The sequence below is a fragment of the Zonotrichia leucophrys genome, chromosome 22, assembly GCF_028769735.1.
Source record: "Zonotrichia leucophrys gambelii isolate GWCS_2022_RI chromosome 22, RI_Zleu_2.0, whole genome shotgun sequence".
NCBI lineage: Eukaryota > Metazoa > Chordata > Aves > Passeriformes > Passerellidae > Zonotrichia > Zonotrichia leucophrys.
The window spans coordinates 4,901,529-4,924,644 of NC_088191.1; the positions used below are offsets into that span (position 1 = coordinate 4,901,529).

General features: G+C 44.5%; 1 protein-coding gene across 3 annotated transcripts in view; it reads left to right on the top strand.

The window, feature by feature from the left end:
- The window catches only part of EBF2 (EBF transcription factor 2), a 128,569-nt gene extending 106,960 nt beyond the window's left edge, over positions 1 to 21,609 (top strand). Inside the window, exons 10-16 of one of the 3 annotated variants that reach the window (XM_064731175.1) lie at positions 272 to 398; positions 6,082 to 6,170; positions 8,030 to 8,095; positions 8,578 to 8,755; positions 10,916 to 11,101; positions 13,262 to 13,429; positions 20,483 to 21,609. In XM_064731175.1, the coding sequence (XP_064587245.1) occupies positions 272 to 398; positions 6,082 to 6,170; positions 8,030 to 8,095; positions 8,578 to 8,755; positions 10,916 to 11,101; positions 13,262 to 13,429; positions 20,483 to 20,502 (834 nt within the window). In that variant the 3' untranslated portion in view covers positions 20,503 to 21,609. Of the gene's footprint in view, positions 1 to 271; positions 399 to 6,081; positions 6,171 to 8,029; positions 8,096 to 8,577; positions 8,756 to 10,915; positions 11,102 to 13,261; positions 13,430 to 16,345; positions 16,400 to 20,377; positions 20,410 to 20,482 lie in introns of those variants that run through there. The other 2 variants (XM_064731174.1, XM_064731173.1) reach the window with 2 other exon arrangements.
- Positions 21,610 to 23,116: the final 1,507 nt, after the last annotated feature.

Genomic DNA, 23,116 nt, shown 5'->3' on the forward strand with positions numbered 1-23,116 from the left:
TTAAAGTGAACAAGGGTAGAATTGGAAATGAGGATGACACTTTTTAGGGTAGGCTCTGGGACAGGTAGCCCAGAGAAGCTGTCGCTGCTGCATCCCTGGAAGTGTGCAAGGTTGAGCAGGACTTGGAGAAATCTGGGATAGAGAAAGGTGTTCACTGGGGGTGGGACTGGATGGTCTTTAGGGTCCTCCCAACCCAAACTTTCTGCAATTTACTGGTGAAGTGCAAGGGTAGAGCAGAGCCCTGATGGAGCTGTCCTGTTGCCGTTCCCAGCTGATCACACCTCACGCCATCCGCGTGCAGACGCCGCCCCGGCACATCCCCGGCGTGGTGGAGGTGACATTGTCCTACAAATCCAAACAGTTCTGCAAAGGAGCACCAGGCAGGTTCATTTACACAGGTGGGTGCCTGGGATTTGGGCTGCAGGAGCTGTGTCGGTGACTGGTATTGGTTTGAATTAATTAATTTGTTTATTAATTTACCCTGTTGCTTGTCCAAAGCCACTCTGGCAGTGGTGACACATGGGGGTGTAAGGAGGAGGTTTCATAAGGCATTTTTACTCCACATTAATATTTTTCCCAACTGCTGTCACAAATGGGTCTGCCTACAGAATATACAACCAAATATTTACATTCAGCCTGATTATATTTTACCTTTTCTTCCTTTTTTATTTTTCTTTTTTTTTGGAAGGAGTCACACTAAGATTGTTTGAAACTTTCTTTCACCCATTGATAAATGTAATGAATGTGACTGTACCTTTTTTTCCAGAGGGTTTGTGTCTGTGGGATCATATGCTAATCAGTGGGTGTTAGAATTGTTGGAAAGATTAATATAAAAATTATCTGCAAGGGTTATTTATTTCAAGGGTAAATCTAACTGGCACAGTGAGGCTGTTGTGGGAGCTCATTGTGTCCTGTAACGTGTCTTAATGTTGGGCTTCTGCAAAGTGTGCTGTGCTGGCACTGCTGCACTTCTGGGGCTCTCAGTGCTTCCACTCCCAAGTGTTCTCACTCAGGGCTGCTGCAGCCCAGCCATCAGCCTCCTCTCCTCACCAAAATGGGACGTGTGGACTCTTCCATAAGGTTCCCACATGGAAAACTCCCTGTCAGAGTGAAGCCAGCAGGGTTCTGTAGACATGGAACGATGTGCTGGGGAGTGGAGCAAAAGCCCAGACAAATGGCTCGCTGGAGGGGAATGGCAGTGGCTGAACCAACTTTAGCAGCTGAAGGAAGAGATGAAATCCTTCAAATGAGAGAGAAAAGCCTGTTTTTAAATGGCCACATAAGGAGCTGCAAGCTCACTGTGATGTCCTTGCTCAGCTTGGCTGGGAGAAGCTGGCTAACAATGAGGAATGGGAGTGATGGATTAGCCTGGAAAATAAAACTTCAATAGTGAAAATAACAAAAGGTGACAACCACAGGTTACAGAGGCAGATTCCATGGACTCATGGGCAGGGCAAGCACAGCCAGGCATGGGGGCATCTGAGGGCAAAGGCCCTAAACCAAACATGAACCCAGAACCTTATCAGCAAAGGGTTCTGAGCCAACAGGCATAAAGAACTGGAAAGCTGAGCCAATGTAGGACAGTCCTGTCAGCATGCTGGCTCCCAGGGACCCACAGCTCCCACTGTGACCCAGCTAGGTGCCCCCCCTCAGTCTGCTGCCCACCATGGTCTGAGGTCAAAACCCTCTCTAAAAGCATCTGAGGTAAAAATCTCAACAGGATGAGATCCCACAACCACACCCAAGCACTTGTTCCCTGCGTGTGCCTTCATCTGGTGAGGTTGCACACACATCCCTGTTCTGAATTGCTTTCCTTTCATCAGCTGCTCCTGGAATAAAAAGACATTTGTTCTCTGCTGCTAATCTTGCTGTAGCCTCATCTTCTGCTTTTAATATGACACAAATTCAAATTCTCTGCTGCTGTAAGTGGTTCCATTATAGTTCCCTTGGCTTTAATAACACCCCAGTTTATGCCAGCTGAGGGCACGTCTGTAGGCTTTCCTAGTTCAGCTTTGATCACAGCTCTGCATTTACTTTGTCACAGAGATGCTAACCTGGAAATGTGTATATCAGGGAGATTTGGAACATAATTTTCCTTGCTGAGCAGAAATCCTCCAGGGGTTGCCTTGTCAGAGCAAAGCAATATAAAATCATCTGTGGGAGAGGCTGGGCTCTGGGTTGTGCTGTATCAGCCTCTGTGCCAGGATCCAGAGATGGGAAGGTGCTGGTTTGCTAAATCTTGTAAGGAGACTGGAGCTCTTGTTTTCTGCTTGTGAGAAACAACACTTACAAGGATGCAGAGAGCTCCATAAATTGGAAGAGTGAGTTTCCTTGGACAGAAAAAGCTGAGGTGACAAAGCATTTCCTGCTGTCACTGCTTTAGCCTGTGAAAGACATGGGGAAACAGAGAATTCCAGGATCTGAGGGGGCTGACAGGAAAACCAGAGGGGGACCTTTCATCAAGGTCTGTATTGACAGGACAAGGAGTAACGCGTTCAAACTGAAAGAGGGGAAATTTAGGTGAGATTTACTGAAGAAATTCCTCCCAGTGGAGTGGTGAGGACCTGGCACAGGTTGCCCAGAGAAGCTGTGCCTGCCCCATCCCTGGGAGTGTCCAATGCCAGGTTGGACAGGGCTTGGAGCATCCAGGCCTAGTGGAAGCTGTGACTGCCCATGGCAGCAGGGTAGAACAAGATGATTTTTAAGGTCCCTTCCAACCCAAACCATTCCATGATTCAAACTTTGGTGCCACAGGTGCCTTTTCTCCGTTAACACCTTAAAGGTTGGGCAGCCCACTGCAAAAACTGCTCTCCCTCTGCCACAGCTTTGTGGGTTCAGGATATTTCTAGAGATATCCAGACTTTGATTCTCCTGTTTTCCCTGTGCTGTGCTTTGTGGGGTGAGTCCAAGCTGCAGAGCTGTGCTGAGGCCCTTGTGTCACAGCGGTCACCAGGGTTGCAGGATGAAGAGAGAGGCGAGAATGTTGACCTCATGTTCAGAAGGCTTGATTGATTATTTTATGATATATATTACATTATGACTATACTAAAAGGAATAGAGAGAAAAGTTCTCAGAAGCTAGCTAAGCTAAGAATAGAAAAGGAATCAATAACCAAGGGCTGTGTCTCAGCAGAGAGCGAGACCCAGCTCTGCCATGAGTGGTCAGTAAATCCAAACATCCACAGGAGACCAATCACGGATCCACCTGTTGCATTCCACAGCAGCAGATAGCCATTGTTTACATTTTGCTGCTGAGGACACAGCTTCTCAGAAGGGGGAAAAATCCTAAAGAAAGGATTTTAATGAGAAGATGTCGGTGACACCCTTGGACATGGCCCTTTCCCAGATCTGCCGGGGTGAGACCAGCAGAGGCTGCTCCACTCAGGGTCAATCCTCACCCTCCTCCTGCAGCATCTGATGTGCTGGGAGGGGTGGTGGGACAGTGACCCCTCCCAGTGTCAGCCCTGCAGCCACCTGCCATGGAAGAACCTGCTCAGCTGTGAGAATTCTCCTTCCCCTCCTATCCCAGCAAGTCAGAATATGTGTTTAAGATAAAAACACAGCTTTTGAGGGGTAAAGAACATCAAAGAAGGGGCATTGTCCAGACTCTGAGCCTCACACAAACAAAGTCAGGTAGTTGGTGACACATTTAGATCCGTCCCTACTCTTATACAACAAATCTGTTGTTAAAACAGTTTTGCTAGGGAGGTTTACAGGCTCACTGATAATTTAGCTTATTCCCTAGATGTCTTCTTTTTTTGTGCATAAATTATATCATGCCATGCCCAGTTTTTTAAACTGTTTTGGGAAGTTAAAGAGACCCCTTAAGCCTGAAACTCTGGATTTGAGGTTTGCCAATGGGATTTTGGACTTGAGTCCATTTTCTGAGGGGTTTCATTTCAGATATCTGATTTCTAGGAAACAATGAACAGCCTGCTTGTGTGTCAGACCCCTTTATGGTCTCTGAATCCATGAACCCCAAAGCATTTGGACATAATTCCAGCATATTTCTATGTAATACACAGATAAATCACTCCTGACCCAGCAGCTCTTTCCTCAGTGGAAGCAGAATTGTTGGGAAGCTGCTTAAACTTGCTGGTGGATTCTTCATCTTTGGCCTCCACTTGGGAAGGTGCAATTTACTCCTCCAAATCCTTGGTACTGGTTTTTCACAGGATTTCACAACAGAGATATTTTTGTTCCATTAATGAGTAAAACCAGTAGTGGGCAATTTTGTTGCAGGCTGTACAGAAAACCTTTGTGCTGAAAGACATAATGTACACATTGATTCAGGAGGCTGAGTCCTGTGAACAATTCAGCATTGTTGGGAAATGATTTGCTGCTGTTGATCTATCACGATGAAACTGTCCATGTCAATCCATTGGAAAAATGTTTGTTGAATAATAGCCAGCTTCTTCTTCCTGAATTAGCATTTTGCATATTCCCACTAGCTATTTTTAGTAACTTTATATATATTTGAATCCCTGTATATTTCACATGTTTGAATTCCTATATATTTCACATTTCTTTAGTTTTAGATATATCACTTAAATGAATAGATTTGTGATCAAGAAGAGAAATGCCACATAATGATGTTTAGGCTCTTGAGAGAATTGGCCTCTAATTCTCAGGATTATTGGCCAAATAGCCCACCCCCCAAAAACTCATCTTCCCAAACGGGATGTAGATTCTGTGGCTGTTGAAATGTGTATTATTAAACTCCTTGAGCAAACCAGAATGGCTCCCAGTGGAGAGCAAAGACATTCTAAGTATAGCCAAGACTAAATTCTCAGGTCTGGGTTTTCTCTGCTCAATTCCCACTTGATTATCTCCTGTAATATTTAAACTTCATGCCATGCCATAATTATTTAATAAAAAGTAAATATAAAATGTATCTCAGTGGAGAATGTGACCTTTTACCTTCATGATGTTACACCAAAGGCAGACAGGGACAAACAGGGAACAGGGATAAACAGGGAACCTGGATCAGTGTAAAAGTCTGTCTCACGTGCTGGGTTCTTCTCCTGGAGCTCCTGTGTTGTCCTGTGAGGTGCTCAGGATACTTTGGATCATTCAGTAAGAACCATCAGCATCTCTTGTAATCAGGGGTTTTCAGCTGTGCCAGTGCCAGTTATTTTAAAAAAAGATTTTTTTTCCCTCCCAAAAGAACCACAAATGGTACAGGAAAGTCTAAGCCTCAGGGTAGTGACTGAGGGTAGTGCTAAAGGACTTACATATGTTACTTATTAAATGTGTCATGAAATTCTTCACAGAATCCTCAGCATGAATGTGTCATTTGTATTAAATGGGCATTCTGAAGAATGAGGGAATTCAAAGAAAATCATCCCTGTAACTGTGCTGGTGCTCAGCGGCACTGCTGAGGTGTTGGAGGCAGAGCCTGAGCACACAGAATGCTGCAAGCTGACTTTTGGGTTCTGCACCAATTTAAATTGGAGTTTGAACAATCAGGAATCCCAGTATTATTGCTGCTGTTTCCTAGCAGAGACTAGGAAAGTGTCTGAAGTTTTCTGAAATCATCAGCGATGCCAGTAGGGCTCTGCCAGCTCTTGCTAACTGAGGATCTGGGTCAAAATATCCTGGTTTATCCACCAGAGATTAAGATCATTACAGGGAAGTGGCAGCGTATGCAGAACACACAAGTGGGGAAGGGAATGTGTCTAATGAATAGCTGTGCCCTACTTCAGGACTGCAAAACATTGGGGGCGTGTGTGGAATGTGTTTATTAGAGGAGCAAACAGGGCTGTCTGATTTCTGGCTCTGTAACCAGCAGGAGAAGACCTGTTCTAGTGTGTATTTCTCTCATAATTTGCTTTATTGGTGTCATGGTTTTGTCCAGAGTGAAACATTCGTCCTTAAAGGAGTATTTTGTGACAATGCTGCTGCATCCTGCAAATTATTCATTCAGCCCTTGACAGAGGATGAGAAGGCAGCCAGGGAGATAGGAGCAGTTTTAAGTGCAGAAGTCGTGATTTCTTTGTTGCCCTGTTGGGACAGAACCATATAAAAATACATGTTTAGATACAGTCATATAATGTGGTGGGGTTTGATGTTTTCCTTGCAGCTTTAAATGAACCTACCATAGATTACGGCTTCCAAAGACTGCAGAAGGTCATCCCAAGACATCCTGGGGACCCTGAAAGATTAGCTAAGGTAAAATAATTTTAAGCATTTCATTCAGCCCACCAAATGTGTTTTTTCACTTCTAATTCATAAAACAGACACAATTATATCTTAAATTACAATCACATCAGAATTCACCAATTAGTTGTAAATCTGGCAAGAATGGGACTGGGTAGAACCCACGGTGATTTTTGTATGTTAGAGTTCAAACGGTTTCTGTGTAATTTTGCTGCTAAACTGAATTCAGTGAACGTTCCCAGTTCATTGTCCTTGTGCTCTGCCCTATCCCTGGTGGCACATCCCTGAGCCCAAATGTTGTGTCCATGTAAAGGGATGTGCTGAATCCTACACACGTTTATGAGTCCATACAAAGGGATGCACTGAATCCTAAACATGTTCATGTGTCCATGCAAGGCATGCACTGAATCCTACGCACATTAATGAACCCATGTAAAGGGATGCACTGAATCCTACACACATTTGTGAGTCCATGCAAAGGGATGTGCTAAATCCTACACACGTTTGTGAGTCCATGTGAAGGGATGTGCTGAATCCTACACACATTAATGAATCCATGCAAAGGGATGCTGAATCCTGCACATGTTTGTGTGTCCATTAAAGGGATGCACTAATCCTGCACATGTTCATGTGTCCATGCAAAGGGTGCACTGAGTCCTGCACTTGTTTGTGTGTTTCATTTAAGGGATGCACTGAATCCTACACACGTTGCTGGTGTCCATGCAAAGGGATGGCCCATCCCAACACGTTTGTGAGTCCATGCAAAGGGATGTGCTAAATCCTACACACATTTGTGAGTCCATGCAAAGGGATGTGCTAAATCCTACACACGTTTGTGAGTCCATGCAAAGGGATGTGCTAAATCCTACACACGTTTGTGAGTCCATGCAAAGGGATGCACTGAATCCTACACACGTTTGTGTGTCCATGCAAAGGGATGTGCTAAATCCTACACACGTTTGTGTGTCCATGCAAAGGGATGCACTCAATCCCACACACGTTCATGTGTCCATGCCAAGGTATCCATTGAAATCCCCGGGGGAGCGGGGTCGTCTGGGATTTGTCTCTGTTTCTGGCGCTGCTGAGGTGCAGCAGGTTCAGGACTCTGGAGAGCTCCGGGTCATGGAGCAGCCCCGCGCTCGGCGCGGCCGCGCCGGGGATCGGCTCCCGCTGGCTCCGAAGGGACTCGTGCTTTGGGGGGCTGCTCTGAACCACTGGGAGGGCTTAAATTCCTCAGGGACCTGGCAAATAACACCTGAACACAGCACCTGAACGCACCCGGGCTTCAGAGTGACGACACACAAATACTGGAGTCACTTGAGAGAATACTTGCTCATGGTTTTATTTATTTAACTATTCTATTCTATTCTATTCTATTCTATTCTATTCTATTCTATTCTATTCTATTCTATTCTATTCTATTCTATTCTATTCTATTCTATTCTATTCTATTCGTCTATTTATTGTATTTAATTATTTTAGGCTAGTTATTCTGTCTTATTTAATTTACTATTTTATTTATTTCCCGTTCTATTTTATTTTACCATTTTATTGTGTTTATTGCAATTAGTTATTTGTTTGTATTTTATTCATTGCATATTTATTTAATTAATTGTATTTTGTATTTATTTTTATTTTCTTATTTATTTTTATTGTTATTTATATACTTTTATTTAATAATTGTAATTTTTATTTGTTATACACTGATTTTTATTGTTCTTTTATTTATATATTTTTATTTCATTTTTTATACAATTCATTTATTTTATTTTTTAATTTATTTTCTTTATTTATTATATATTTATTTTACTTCATTTTATTGACCAGAGCTATCTTTGCCTTTACAACACCTCTTCCCCTGTGCCCCACAGGAGATGCTGCTGAAAAGAGCTGCTGACCTGGTCGAGGCCCTGTACGGGACGCCCCACAACAACCAGGTCAGGCTGCCGGGGCTGGGGGTGCAGCCGGCCCCGGGGGGTTCCTGGGGGGTTCCTGGAGGGTTCCCAGGAGTTCTAGGGGTTCCTGGAGCCAGGTTCCTGGGGGTTCCTCGAGGTTCCCGGGGGTTCCGGGGGTTCCTGGGAGGTTCCCGGGGGTTCTGGTGAGGTTCCTGGGGGATTTCCGAGGAGGTTCCTGGGGGGGTTCCCAGGAGGTTCCATGAGGGTTCCTGGGAGGTTCCTGGGGGGTTCCCGAGGGGTTCCTGGGGGGTTCCTGGCAAGTTCCCAGGAGGTTCCCAGGAGGTTCCCGGGGGTTCTGGTGAGGTTCCTGGGGGATTCCTGAGGTTCCTGGATTCTGGGGGTTCCTGGCAAGTTCCAGGGTTCCGAGGGGTTCCCAGGAGGTTCCCAGGGAGTTCCCGAGAGGTTCCCAGGGGGTTCCCGCTGCCCCGTTCCTGCCTGAGCTGTGCCCCGTTGTTTCCGTGCAGGAGCTGATCCTGAAGCGCGCGGCCGACATTGCCGAGGCGCTGTACAGCGTGCCCCGCAACCCCGCGCAGATCCCCGCGCTGCCCAGCTCCCCCGCCCACAGCTCCATGATGGGCATCAACTCCTACGGCAGCCAGCTGGGCGTCAGCATCTCCGAGTCAGCACAGGGCAACAACCAGGGTGAGCCCCGGAGCGTTCCTGGAGCTGGAACCCCAGCCCAGTCTCCTTCCCAATCGCTTTTCCCAGATCTGATTTCCAACCTCTCCCTGTGCCAATGGTGCCTTTAACTCTGGGCATTGCTGGCTGGGGGTCTGTGCACTGATCCCCAGCAGGACGGGGCTGCTGTGGGATGCCTCTCGAGCTGTTTTATTTTCCAGCATCAGCCTCATTCCACGGTTATGACAATGGGAAGGTGCCACCAGCTCACATCCCCGACAGCAGACCAAGAACTCAATGTTACAACTCACTTTAAAAGCTTTTTGACCAATCACACAAAGCAAAAGCACATTGACTAGTTCTATCCAAGCACAATAAGCACAGGTACCTGTGGTTAAAACAATGCTTGCTTGTTTCAAATACAATACCTGCTTGTAAGCCTTCAAACACAATGCACAGAACTCCATTATTAAGCTTAGAACTTCCTAAAATCTCACTAGATAAACTTTTCTGTAGCTTAGGGAGTAAGTCTAGACAAGGGTTAGTACACAGACCATTGTTCTATTTGTCCTTACTTTTCTACTTTTTACATAATTTTTCTGCTGACCAATCTTATGGATACTGCTTAGTTCTAATTGCAGTTCTGCTGTCTCTGAGGCCTGCCTTTTGCAGTTTTCCCAAAACCCTCTGATTTTATGGATTCCCACAATTCCCCCTCTCGCCTCACCTAAAAAGAAACTTTTCCAAAACCCTCTGATTTTATAGATTCCCACACTGGGCATTCCAAAGGGTGGTACTGCCCCTGTGTCTTATCTGAAATAATTTTTGATTACTTTCAAAACCAACTTGCCCCTGAATTCCCTCCCTGTCCCCCTTAAAATACCATTTTTTTAAATTATATCTCTGTTTTCACAAACAGCAATGGCAGCAGCTGGAAAAAACCTCACACAGAGGTGGGAAATGTTCCTCTTTTTTTTTTGTTTTTAAGGCAGCTGCTTCAGTGTTAATTTTACCAACATTCACATGTTCTATGTATTACACTTAGTCCAGATACACTATTGATTGTGAGGAAAACAACCCATAAAGCAATGTATCAACACTGAAAGAATTTTCTTGAAAGAATTATCAGCTTTTCTGCGTCCTGAACATTTTGATTTTATCACACAGAGTCTGTGGTTGATCTCAATAATTGGCTGTGTTTAACACTCTAAGGCAGCAAACCCACGTCGTTTAAAGTTAATTTTCTATCTGTCCAGTTAAAATCCATCATGAAGATAATTTTGCTCATTTTTTTCAAGGTCTTACCAGCCCTGAATTAGAACCTCATGATGTAAATGAGCAGAAATTACCTGACTTGATATACCTAAGTATTATATCTAAACAGTGACAACTCTTAATGTAATTATTGTATCAATCTCTTTAATGAAAGCTTTTTCTATGAAAAGACCCTCCTGCAGCTGGAATACTGATTTTATCCTTTTATGCTGGTAGTTATCTTTTTAAACTCTCTTTTTGGAGTAAAAAAAGGCTAAATTTTGTCTCTCAAATATTTGATAGCATTTTGTAATACAACAAAAGTGGGTTTTTCTTATCCAGTTTATTCTTTCTCCCAAGTAGAGGAAATCAAGAATTAAACTACAAACTTTATACGGGTTATCATTTCCCCTTAGTAATGTACTTGCTTTATCTATAATTTATCTGTAATTTAACAATTCAACAATAATTTGAAGAGTAAGACCTCTCCCATTCAATGGTAGAAAATCTCATATATTGTAAATTCTACCCCAGGTAAATATAAGCACATACACTGTCGTCCAGGTTTTGAATGAATTAATAAATCAAATTTGATTGGGAAAATGTACATTGGATCACTTCAAAAAGTTGGGTCAGAACTTTAACTGCAGGAAAACCCACTGAATTTATTGGTGTTGCCAAAACCTTTTAAATAATCTGGGTTTCAATGGCATCTATGAAAGCAGGGGATGTGCAGGAGGGAGTTTTAAGCCACGGAGGGGTTCTGAAACATGCCTAATTTCCAGGTTACATCAGGAAAAACCACTGAATTTATTGGTGTTGCCTAAACATTTTAAATAACCTGGGTTTCAATGGCATCTATGAAAGCAGGGGATGTGCAGGAGGGAGTTTTAAGCCACTCAGGTGTTCTGAAATGCGCTTTATTTGCAGGTTACATCCGTAACACCAGCAGCATCTCCCCCCGGGGCTACTCGTCCAGCTCCACCCCGCAGCAGTCCAGCTACAGCACGTCCAGCAGCAGCATGAACGGCTACAGCAACGTGCCCATGGGCAACCTGGGCGTGCCCGGCTCGCCCGGCTTCATCAACGGCTCCCCGAGCGGCTCGCCCTACGGATGTACGGCCCCGGCACCCTGACAGGGGCGCCCTGCCCCAGAGACCCCAGAGGGAGCAGGGAACACAGCCAAAGGGACCCCCAATGACCCAGAGACCCCAGAGGGAGCAGGGAACGCAGCCAAAGGGACCCCCAATGACCCAGAGACCCCAGAGGGAGCAGGGAACACAGCCAAAGGGACCCCCAATGACCCAGAGACCCCAAGGGGAACAGGGAACACAGCCAAAGGGACCCCCAATGACCCAGAGACCCCAGAGGGAGCAGGGAACGCAGCCAAAGGGACCCCCAATGACCCAGAGACCCCAGAGGGAGCAGGGAACGCAGCCAAAGGGACCCCCAATGACCCAGAGACCCCAGAGGGAGCAGGGCATACCCAGCCAAAGGGACCCCCAATGACCCAGAGACCCCAAAGGGAGCAGGGAACGCAGCCAAAGGGACCCCCAATGACCCAGAGACCCCAGAGGGAGCAGGGAACCCAGCCAAAGGGACCCTGCTCCAGAAACCCCAAAGGGATCAGGGCATACCCAGCCAAAGGCAGCCCTGCCCCAGAAACCCCAAAGGGAGCAAAACACACAGCCAAAGGCAACCCCTCTGCCCCAGAAAACCCCAAGTGGATCAGGGCACACCCAGTCAAAGGCTCCCCCCTGCTCCACAACCCCAAACGGATCAGGGCACATCCAGCCAAAGGCTTCCCTGCCCCAGAAACACCAAAGGGATCAGGGCAAACCCGGCCAAAGGGACCCCTCTGCCACAGAAACCCCAAAGGGATCAGGGCACATCCACCCAAAGGTTCTCCTTGGCAAGGCTCTGCCCCCCTGCCCCAGAAACACCAAATGGATCAGAACACCCAGTCAAAGGCAGCCCTGCCCCAGAAACACCAAAGGGACCAGAACACACAGTCAAAGGCAGCCCTGCCCTAGAAACCCCAAAGGGATCAGGGCACACCCGGCCAAATGCTCTCTTTGAGGTTGGGTGTCTTAGGTCCCAACGAGAAAAAGCTCCCATTTTCTGAGTGTTGAACTTTATTTTCTTCCCTTTTTTTATCCTTATTCAGATTCCTGAGTAGCAAAGCCACTGTGGGAAACAAGGTGCAATTTGCAGCTTTATTAAGGGAGTAGCCGCTGCTTTTAGCACAGAGACTTGGCAAATCCTGGGTAAAAGCCACTCTGAAATAATCTTTATGAGTTTGAAAGCATTATCAATACCTGAGAGCTGAATTGGGGATGAATTTCCTGTGAAACCATATTAACTTCATAACCAGAAATGTAACATATAATAGAATTAATCTCTCAATTTCTGCTTGTTTTACTATGAACAGCCACTTTTCCTTCCATACCTTGATATCCCTTTGTCTAGGGAATGTGTGAAAAACAACAACAACAAAAATGTATACACCACCAGCTATGGTGTAAGTAAATAATTATATATATATATGTTTTATATATATATAAACAGGATGAAGAGCTAAACTACTACTACTACTACTACTACTACTACTACTACTACTACTTATTATTATTATTATTATTATTATTATTATTATTATTATTATTATCCCCTCTTCTGGAGCTTTCTATAAGGAAAGGACCAGGTCTCTCTTGTGTTACTGTGCTTTCAAACTAATACTACCAAGAGACCTGGGAATTCACAGGAAATATTGTTATTTATTCCTCCTTTTGCTGAGGAATGGCTGATATTGTTTTGGAAGCTCAGCAAACAGTTCCTGGACAAGTTATTGGATATAGAAAGGGGCTTTTTTATTGCAAGGCACTTCATTAAAAAGTAGCCAATTTAGAATAAAATCTAAGCAGCAGCTTGAAACCAAGGAAAATTAATTTTTGAAAAACTGGAGAAGACTCAGGATTTGCCAACCTTTCCAAATTCCAAGGACACTGAGTGGACAGGACATTACAGTTCCTATTGACTGTTTTTCCCTTGATGATTTTCGATTTTCTGGCACCCTCACCCCTAATTTTGAAATAATTAAGCACTGTTTGTTCTGAACTATTCAGTTTAAGTCCCTCTCTACTTCAGACTTACTCTAATTTTACTCACTGAGAGAACGTGACCTCCTTTGAGAGGTAAAACATGGAATCACACAATGGATTCTTGAAACAGTTTTACTGATTTTCTGACAAGAAATTCCTTTTCTCCCTTTGGCAGTGATGTCTTCAAGTCCAACAGTCGGCTCCTCCAGCACTTCTTCCATCCTCCCGTTCTCCTCCTCGGTGTTCCCTGCAGTCAAACAGAAGAGTGCCTTTGCTCCTGTCATCAGACCCCAGGGCTCCCCCTCCCCTGCCTGCTCCAGCGGCAACGGGAACGGCTTCAGAGGTGAGCAAAGGGCTCCTGTTCATTCCTACCAAAGTGGGATGTGCTCCTGTTCATTCCTACCAAAGTGGGATGTGCTCCTGTTCATTCCTACCAAAGTGGGATGGGCTCCTGTTCATTCATACCAAAGTGGGATGGGCTCCTGTTCACTCATACCAAAGTGGGATGTGCTCCTGCTCATTCCCACCAAAGTGGGATGGGCTCCTGTTCACTCATACCAAAGTGAAATGTGCTCCTGTTCATCCATACCAAACTGGGATGTGCTCCTGCTCATTCCTACCAAAGTGGGATGTGCTCCTGTTCATTCCCATCACTGGGATGTGCTCCTGTTCATTCCCATCAGTGGGATGTGCTCCTGTTCATTCCTACCAAAGTGGGATGTGCTCCTGCTCATCCCCATCAGTGGGATCTGCTCCTGCTCATTCATTCCCATCAGTGGGATGTGCTCCTGTTCATTCCTACCAAAGTGGGATGTGCTCCTGTTCATTCCTACCAAAGTGGGATGTGCTCCTGCTCATTCACACCAAAGCTTCCATTGGGAAAACCACCCAAGTGCCACCAGCCACGACTGAGTGCCACCAGGTGCCACCCTGAGTGCCATCACATGGCTACCACAGGGCTCAGGAGTGAAAACCTGCCCCAGCCCAGCTGGATTAGAGGATCAATCCAAGCTTTTGGCTTTAGAGCAAGGGCCAGGCACTGATTTTCACAGGAAGGTTCTGACCCAATGTGTTTCAACCCCAGAATGGTTTGGGCTGGGAAAGGACCTTAAAGATCCAGTTCCAACCCCCAGCACAGGCAGGGACACCTTTCCCTGGAATATAGGGGAATATCAGCTCTTTTGTGGGGAATGCCTTCTCCTCAGGCTTGGGGGAGCTGTTAAACAGAGCAGAGTTAATCCCCAGCTCTGTCCAGAACACAAACCTGCTGCAAGGTTTAGGCTCAGCCCGGGAATTGAGCCCCACAGCCCATTTACAGCCCTTTTAAAGGTGATCTGTGAAACAAATGTGAGCAGTAAGATAAGAATGGAAACCTGTACCGAATTCTTGCTTTTAACAGGCTGGGGGGGTGTGTGCAGCACATAAATATGCTCCAAGTCTCCATAAAAAATGCCTTTATTGGGCCTGGGAAGTCATCTGGCTCCTTCAGACTTCACTGGAGATAGCCTAGGAAACACAGCTCTGGGAATTGAGCCGTGCCAAGAGCCAGTGGTAATTCCAAATGAGCCCCACAAACAGCACCTGTTTGGCTGGGTGTGATAGAAACCCTTAGCTGGGCCACAGGAACTTGCAGAGAGTGTGATTATTGTACGTAATAAGGAAATTCTAAGTGTGCTGAACAAAAACAGTAACATTTTTAAGAGCTAACTCAGAGAATTCTGAAACAGCTTCTTCCCCTGCCTCAATTACAAGAAAATCCACTCTTTCCTAAGGTAATTTTCTTCCCATGAATGGCTAGATCCATTGATCTCACCATGTGAATGCACAGATTTAAGTCTGCTTTAAACTTGTCTGTTATGTAAAGAAGGCCTAAATATTAAGCCTAAATACTAAGGAGTTACCTGAGGTGGTGCTAAACACAAATCAGAGAGAAAACCACTCAGGCTGCTTCTGGGAGACAGAAAAAGGACAGATTAAGAAATTACTAAAATATTTAAATTAATAATTTTCCTTAAGGTAACACTCAATGCTCTGCTTAGAAAGAGTTTATCTCTCTTTCAACCTATAAAGAAATAAAGTACTGGAGATCAGCTGGTGCCATCCATGCCATTTGGTGTTCACAACGTATTTTATCCAGTCTATAAATCAGTAATCAATGAGAGATTCTAAAAATTGATCTTTAATATTAAATATAACAAAACCTCAAAGCTAAAATCTGACATCCATCCATTTCTCCTGACCACAATCCAGTCCTGAGCTGGTCAGGATTAATCTATGAGTTAAGGTTGTGAATAATTGCTGAATTAGCAAAATCAGAGATAAATAGATACAGAATTTATTAACCACATCCCTTTCTTTGTGGGATTTCTACCTGTACATCAACACAAACATAATTATACTCATAAATTTAAGTATCCAATAAAGCAGGACTGGTCAGTGACACAGCAAGCAGAAACAAGGTTTGTTACACCAGGTCTTGGTGACTATTGAACTCTTTCAGCCATGGATGCAAATTCCAACTGAAATATTTAAATTGATGCAAGCTGGGGAGCACATGCTTTGGAAAAGATCCAGGTACACACAGCCTGATATCCAAATTAACGTTCCCACAGTGCTGACAGACAGATGTGGCCAAAAAGTCAACAGGAGGCTCCCAAAGAGGCTTCTTGCCTGGGCTGAGGCAGTGGGAGATGGATAATGCCCTCTGCCATGCCCCCCTGGGGCTGGAAACCAGGGATGGGTGTGCTGGGCATGGAATTTAGGATTTATTTACTTATTTATCAAACTTAGGTATCCAAAAATGCTGCCGGAGAGAGAATAGCAAAAGCACAGGGCAAGCAGTGAATATGTGCAGGCCCCTTTCCAAATTCCATTAACCCTGAATTTCCCCACCCATAACATGTGGAAAACATCTCCTCAATAAATCATAATAATAGATATATTATAGAATTATATATCTACATTTAGAGGATGATAATCTTCTTCTCTTTCTCCTTCTCCTTCTATCTTCTTTGTCTTCTACTTCTTCTTTTTCTTCTTTGTCATTTTCTTTGTCATCTTCTTCTCCTTCTCCTTCTCCTTCTCCTTCTCCTTCTCCTTCTCCTTCTCCTGTCTTCTTCGTCTTCTTCTTTTTCTTCTTTTTCTCCTTTTTCTTCTTCTTCTTTTTCTCCTTTTTCTTCTTCTTCTTCTTCTTCTTCTTCTTCTTCTTCTTCTTCTTCTTCTTCTTCTTCTTCATCTTCATCTTCTTCTCCTTCACCAGCCCCTCAGAGCATGCCACTCTCCTTACAGGCAGCAATGAAAATCTAGATTAGAGTTTCCATAAGTGTTAACCACAGCAGTATTTAAACCTGGATTAAAACCAATCTAAGCAGGAGCAGTTGTGCAATCTTCATCCTCAGATTTGCATTCCCATTATTCCAGCAGTTTACAGGGAGTGGTTTTTCCCCATGAATGCATTTGAGGAGGATTTGCTCCCTGTGAGGGCGGGAAGGAGCTTGGGTGGGATTCCCAGAGCAGCTGTGGCTGCCCCAGCCCTGGGAATGTCCAAGGCCGGGTTAGAGCAGCCTGGGACAGTGGGAGGTGTTCCTGCATGGCAGGGGCTGGGTGAGATCAGCTGTAATGTCCCTCCTAACCCAAACCATTCCATGATCCTGGAGTTCAGCACTAATTCCCTTCCCAGCTCTCACGTTTGAATTGCAGCGAGTCCTTTTCCACTCCAAGACATTTTTCCAAAGGCCACTTGTACTCACCAGGCTTGTGATCATTATTAATTACACCCATTAAAGGTGCCTATCACCAGATCATCTGGGTGCTACCCATCTTTGATTATTTATTTATAAAAAAATTCTCCAACCTTGTGACAATTTTAATCAAGTGTTTCAGTTGATAATTGCAAGCTGTCAAGGTTAATACAATAAGGCTCATCTCTAATTCTTTTTCCATTTCCCTCCAAGAGAAAAAAAAAAGACCCTCTGGGATAATGACTGGTGGTTGCTATATTCCCAACTCATCAGGGAGTGTCCTGCATTGAACCACCTTTATTGAAAAGTTACATCGATTCAATATATAGTAATACAGGCAAAAATAATTACAGCTTTGCTAGCAGTGTAAGACCTTAATCCAAACCTCCCAAACATTCAATAAAAAGCGATCCAGGCTGGGAATAGGCTTTTGACAGTGCAGCCCCAACGGGGAGTGGAGGTGGGGTGGAAATGGGCAGAGCAGGGTGTGTGAAAAGAGAGAGAAGCTGAGAGATGAGCTGGGGAAAACCAGGTGAGAATTCCAGCCAATATTCCTGCACCAACTCATTCTTTGTTGCAGGAAGAGGTGAGGCTGAGAATGAAATGCCAGTGACACAAATCAGGCTTTGCGCGTATGTTCTGTGTTATAGAATTTGCTATATCAGATTGTGGAATCACAAAATCCCAGGATCATTTGGGAGGGACATCAAAACCCATCCAGTCCCACTCCCTGCCAGGGCAAGGACACCTTCCACTATCCCAGGCTGCTCCAAGCCCCATCCAACCTGGCCTTGGACACTTCCAGGGATGGAGAAGCCACAGCTTCTCTGGAAACCTGTTCATTCCAATACATACATTATTTTATTATTAATATCTCTAATCCTACAGTAAAAAATGGGCTTTCATTTAAAGTTAAGCAACTTCCCAAAATGATGCATCGACAAGTTTTCTCAAAATATCTTTGAAGAGACATGGCAGAAACTCAGGTTCTAGCTTTGCTTTGCTTTGCTGGAAGTTTTCCTTGATTAAAAAAAGCAAAAATACTGTTAATAAAAATAGCATCACAAAAAAGCATTTATGCCATTATGGACTGGCTCTCTTGGGAGCAGAGCTGAAGCAACACTGGCACCAGCTCCTGAACGGCTGAAATTAGGCTGTCCTCCAGCTGTGCCCAGACATCCCACAGCCAGGAAAGGTCATCCTGGATGGGGACAAGCCAGGCACTGTCTGTGCAGGTGCTCCTTTACTTGCTTCAGGCAAAGACCCAGCCAGGACACCTCAGACTTTAAACCCTTTAAACTCCTGCAGGCAGCCTGGGTGATTCTGCCTGGAGCAGAGCACGAGGATCTGCTCCCCTGGGACACCTGTGGGATGGTGAAGCAAAGTGAAAATTTTCCAAAATAGAAATCCATTTTAATTTAGGTGAAATGTACGTTTTTGAGTTGAGTCTGTGGTTAGAAACCAGAGTTATTTAGCCAGACTGCAAGGCCTAAGCTCAGTGAAGTTACTTCAGTAAAGGACAGATATAAAGGGAGGGAGACAGAAGATGATAGAGAGAGACAGGGACTGCTGTAAGGGCAAGTCAGCCTGACCTCAGAATTCTTTCTGATAAAAAGGAACTAGTGGTAAATGTCACACGAAACCCATAAAAATGAATATGTATGAGCCTGTTGTGAAACTGTATACATATGTATTTGAGAGACAGATAATAAGGGACCTGAAGTTCTCGGAGGCACACATGCCTTTTTTGAGGAGAGCAATCTCCACGTGTCCAGCGCTGTAATAAACATACCAGCGTTGCAACTTTCACAAATTTGTAGGGTTTTCTTCTTTTCTCAGCAAAACAAAGGAGCCAGCACAGAAGGCATGAGCTCACATCCTCCTCCAGCCCAGCAGAGCCTGGAGCTGGGCACAAATCCAAGGCTAAATCAAGTTTTCCTTTCTAGGGACAGAGGGGCAGGCATGGGGTCAAGAGCCAGCTCTCCATGTCACTCTGGGACACCTCCAGCAGGATTATTTTTGGGGTTTGGGGGTGAGGAGCAGGAATGGAGCAGCATCCTTGGTGTCATCAGAAAATCTCTCTTCTAATGCACTCACACATATCCCAAAAACAGGCATCAAAGTGTTTACCTGTTTTATTTAGGATTGAAAATATGAAGCAAATTCCAAAGCAATTACAAAAGGTATCTGTTTGACTTCAGGCTGTTGAGTTTCACTTTCCCTTTCAGCTATCTGCTAAAATTGGCAAGGACTTTAGCCCCAGTCAGTAAGAAAATATGAAAATATTTATTTTCCTATTGTATTAAACCACAGACCATATCCACAGTTGTTTAAAAACACAGCTCCAGTAACAGACTTGTGTTAGCTCAGGAACCTGCCCAAAGCACGTTTTTAAACCCTCTCAAGGAAAGGGTGAAATGAATTCTCAGTGGGCCGGGCCTTTAAACACACCAATAATTCCCCAAATTGCAGTGAACACAAATCTTTGCAGGAATAGGACCCTGCACTGCAGCGAGGCCCCTTTGAAAACGTGACTGACTCATTTGTTATATAAATACATCCAAACTCAGCTTACCCCTCAAACCTCGGGAGCAGCACCGGTCCCAGGCAGCTCCAAAGCTGCTGCTGGTGGCTACAGGAGCTGCAATTAAAGGCAGGAGGGTGACTAATAATTAATTTACTAATAATTAATAAGCCCAGTGCTCTGGGAGGGTGCCAGGTAGGGCTGCAGTGACTCAGACACTGGGGGAAGCACAGTGAGGATGTGAGGCCGTTTCCACTGGAACCAGACTGGCAAACCCAGGGCTTGGAGTTCCCTGGTTTGGTCTTGTCAGGAGCACAGGGGAGCTCTCTTTGCTTCCACACCTTTCCCTGCTCCCAGCCCTTCCAAGCTGAGTGGGTAGGGAGCACAGACCCTGCTCAGTTTTGGATTTTGAGGATGGTTTTGAGTGTTCAGCTTGAGAAATCTGAATTTGGGGAGAGTTCTGAGCAATGCCCACCTCCAAGGACTTCTCTCCAGAGATAAGAACCCAAAAATGGGAAGGTTTTTCTGCAATTCACACACATGAATTGAATTAATCCTCTCCCTTTTCCATCCACTTAATAACTCTGGTGGGCCTGGGCTTTTCACAGAATCAGAAAACCATGGAGTGGTTTGGGAAGGGACTTAAATCCCACCCAGTGCCACCCCTGCCCTGGCAGGGACAGCTCCCACTGTCCCAGGGGCTCCAGCCTGGCCTTGGGCACTGCCAGGGATCCAGGGGCAGCCACAGCTCCCTGGGAATTCCATCCCAGCCCCTCCCCAATCTCACAGGAAGGAATTTATTCCTTTTTACCCTGGAGCAGCCCTTTGCCCATTGCCTGTGTCACAGTCAGTCCTCACAGATCTCACCAGAGCACCAAAAGACTTTAAAGACACAAAAACTCTAATCTGACCTCAGATCAGGCCCTTCCTGTGATTCCTGACTGCTCACAGGAGGGTGAAGGGCTCAAATAGATTTTGTTCCATAACATTTTGTCACAATTTCATCTTTTTCACTTTTCTTTTTCAGCCATGACTGGTCTTGTCATTCCCCCGATGTAAGGAAGGGGCAGCTTTGCAGCTCTCCCTCCCTCTTCCCTTTTTTCCTCCTTTTTTTTTCATTTTTCTTTTACAGCACAAAACTACTTATTGTGATGGACCACTAAAAAGAAAAAAAATAGCACTAAAAGCTCTTTTTTGGGGAAAAGCCAGGCCCAGGAAAAAAAAGGAACATTTTTTATGGATTGGACGAGATAGAAGTCTGCATCATTTTCCTGTTTCATATTTCTGACACAACCACATCAACTCCTCAGACATTGGGAATGAAGAATCAGCAAGAGCCAGGATGAACAAGAGTTGGCAGAATGGAATTAGAAATGCAAAGTCTTTCCTGGAAGACATGAAAACCTTCCTAAGATTTGTAAAATATTCAAAGGAAAAAAAGAAATTGGCAAAATGATTCAAGGTTGATATTTTGGATACAATTTGTTTTACTTTGTAGGGGTAAAAAAGTTGAAGTTTCTATTTTCTATGGAGCCTTTCAGATATCGATTTACTTTATGCAGAAAAACAATTCAACAAAACAGGGTACCAGCATGAAAGAATTTCTAGGACAAACTGACATGAATGATGGAACTTTGGTGTATGTGTGTATTTGCTTATAGTTTAACCTCTTTAAAAAATGTAAGATGTTTTACAATTATTTAAATAAATAAACTTGTAACTTATTGTATGTAGAGGTAGAAATTAAACCCTGTTTTGGATTTTTTCCTCCAGTTGTACAATGAAGACAGATGATGCAAAAATGTAGTGATAAGTTTGAGATATATTATTACTGCTGCAATTGCTCCTCACTTCCCCCTCCCTTACTGAATTCATGTGCAAGGATGTATAGGATTCTTTCTGATTAACAAAACCCTCAGAAACTTTCACCTACATTGTGGTAAACAGCTCATGTAGGAATTTTTTCACCCTCCTCATCTTTCCCCTCTTTCCATTTTTTGCTTCAATTAAAATATTCAGGTACTAAGATTAACTGCTAAGTCTCAAAGACCCAGCCGATGAGTGAGTGGCACTTAGGGATTTGAATGAATCAGATTTTTCATGAGGTACTGAGTTTATTTTATAGATTCAATGTATGAATTAGGAGGGGAAGGGTTCTCTGGGGTTTTCCATGTAGTTAGAACACCTTAAGTTCAGTTATGCTTCATATTAAGGGTGCATTTATAAAGGGTGAACATGTATTTGAATGATTTATGCACTTTTATCCTGAGTCATTAAAAATGGTAAGTATTTGCCACTTGTATATTGAAGTCATAGAGGTAATCAATCGCTCTGAGTTTTTCTGCATTTTAGCCTAAAAAAAAGAGTTTAGTTCTCCTTTGCATCTCCTCTCCTGAAATTGGAAGGTGAGGACAAGTCTGATAAAACAAATAATGAATTATCCAACTAAACCAGAGAACACTCAAAAGAATTTGGTTGTTGGAAAGCCATTTTTAGTGGGGGAAAAAGTAAAATCAGCTACACTCCATAGACCCCTCTAAAATCCACACAATTCATGGCTGCATGGACAGTTGTTCCTATGGAAACATCTTGATGTTAATCAATAAATCCTAAATAAGGCCCCAGGATCTGAACTTGTCCATTTGCCAGTAGTTTAAAGGATGGGTAGGGAAAATTGTGTTCTGGTGATCTTTAGGGGTGGTAGAAGTTGAGCTGGGCTTGGGATGGTGAAACTGGGACAACTCATATGGCTGAGCTCTTCTGGGGCTGTTGGGGAGCTAACTGGGATTAGGGAGAGCCAAAAAGCCTCTCCAGGTCCACAGCTGGGTGGTGATGGGAGACTGAGGGGGTTGATCTTAAAGGTCTCTTCCAACCTAGAAATTCTGTGATTCTGTGATTCTAAATTCCAGTTAAACCAGCAAGACTTTGGAATCACTGCTTTACTGACACTGGTATGTCAACCCCCAGTAGGTGTAGGTATGGTCCCTGAGCTTTTACCTGGACTCAGACACTTGGTGCTTGAAGTGATTAAGAGTGGTCAAATACTGGAATCATCCACCCAGGGAGATGGTGGATTCACCGCCCCTCGATGTGTTTAAAAAAAGGCTGGATGTGGCACTTGGTGCCATGATCTAGTTGAGGTGTTAGAACATGTGTTGGACTCAATGATCTTAAAGGTCTCTTCCAACCTAGAAATTCTGTGATTCTAAATTGCAAAAATTCCAGTTAAGCTGAGGGACAGGGTTTGGGAGAGCAGGGCAGGGAATCAGAAAATCCTGGAATGCTGGGGTGGGAAGGGACCTTAGAGCCCGTCCAGTGCCACCCCTGCCATGGCAGGGACACCTCCACTGTCCCAGGTGCTCCAGCCCCAGTGTCCAGCCTGGCCTTGGGCACTGCCAGGGATGGAACAAACACTTCCAAGGATGGCACCAGGTGCCCCAGGTTCCCTTCCTGGCACAGTGCACAGTTCAGTCCACGGGATAAATCCATTCCCTGCATGTGGAGTTCTGCAGGAGATCTCAGAGGGACTGGAGACACCAACTGCGCTGCTCTGGCCATCCCTAAAGGAAGTCCCACGTGCTGGGAAGGAGTTTTGTGTTCATGACTGTGCTGGGAGGTTTGGCAGGGTCTTCATTTGGTGCCTTCTCAATGCCATTGAGTCCCATTTTGAAAAGGTAGAGGAGGGTTGATCTCTTCTAAAACTCAAGGCCCAACTTATATCAGCAAAAATGACAATTTAAGGAGAGATTTGGTGGGAATAATGTGG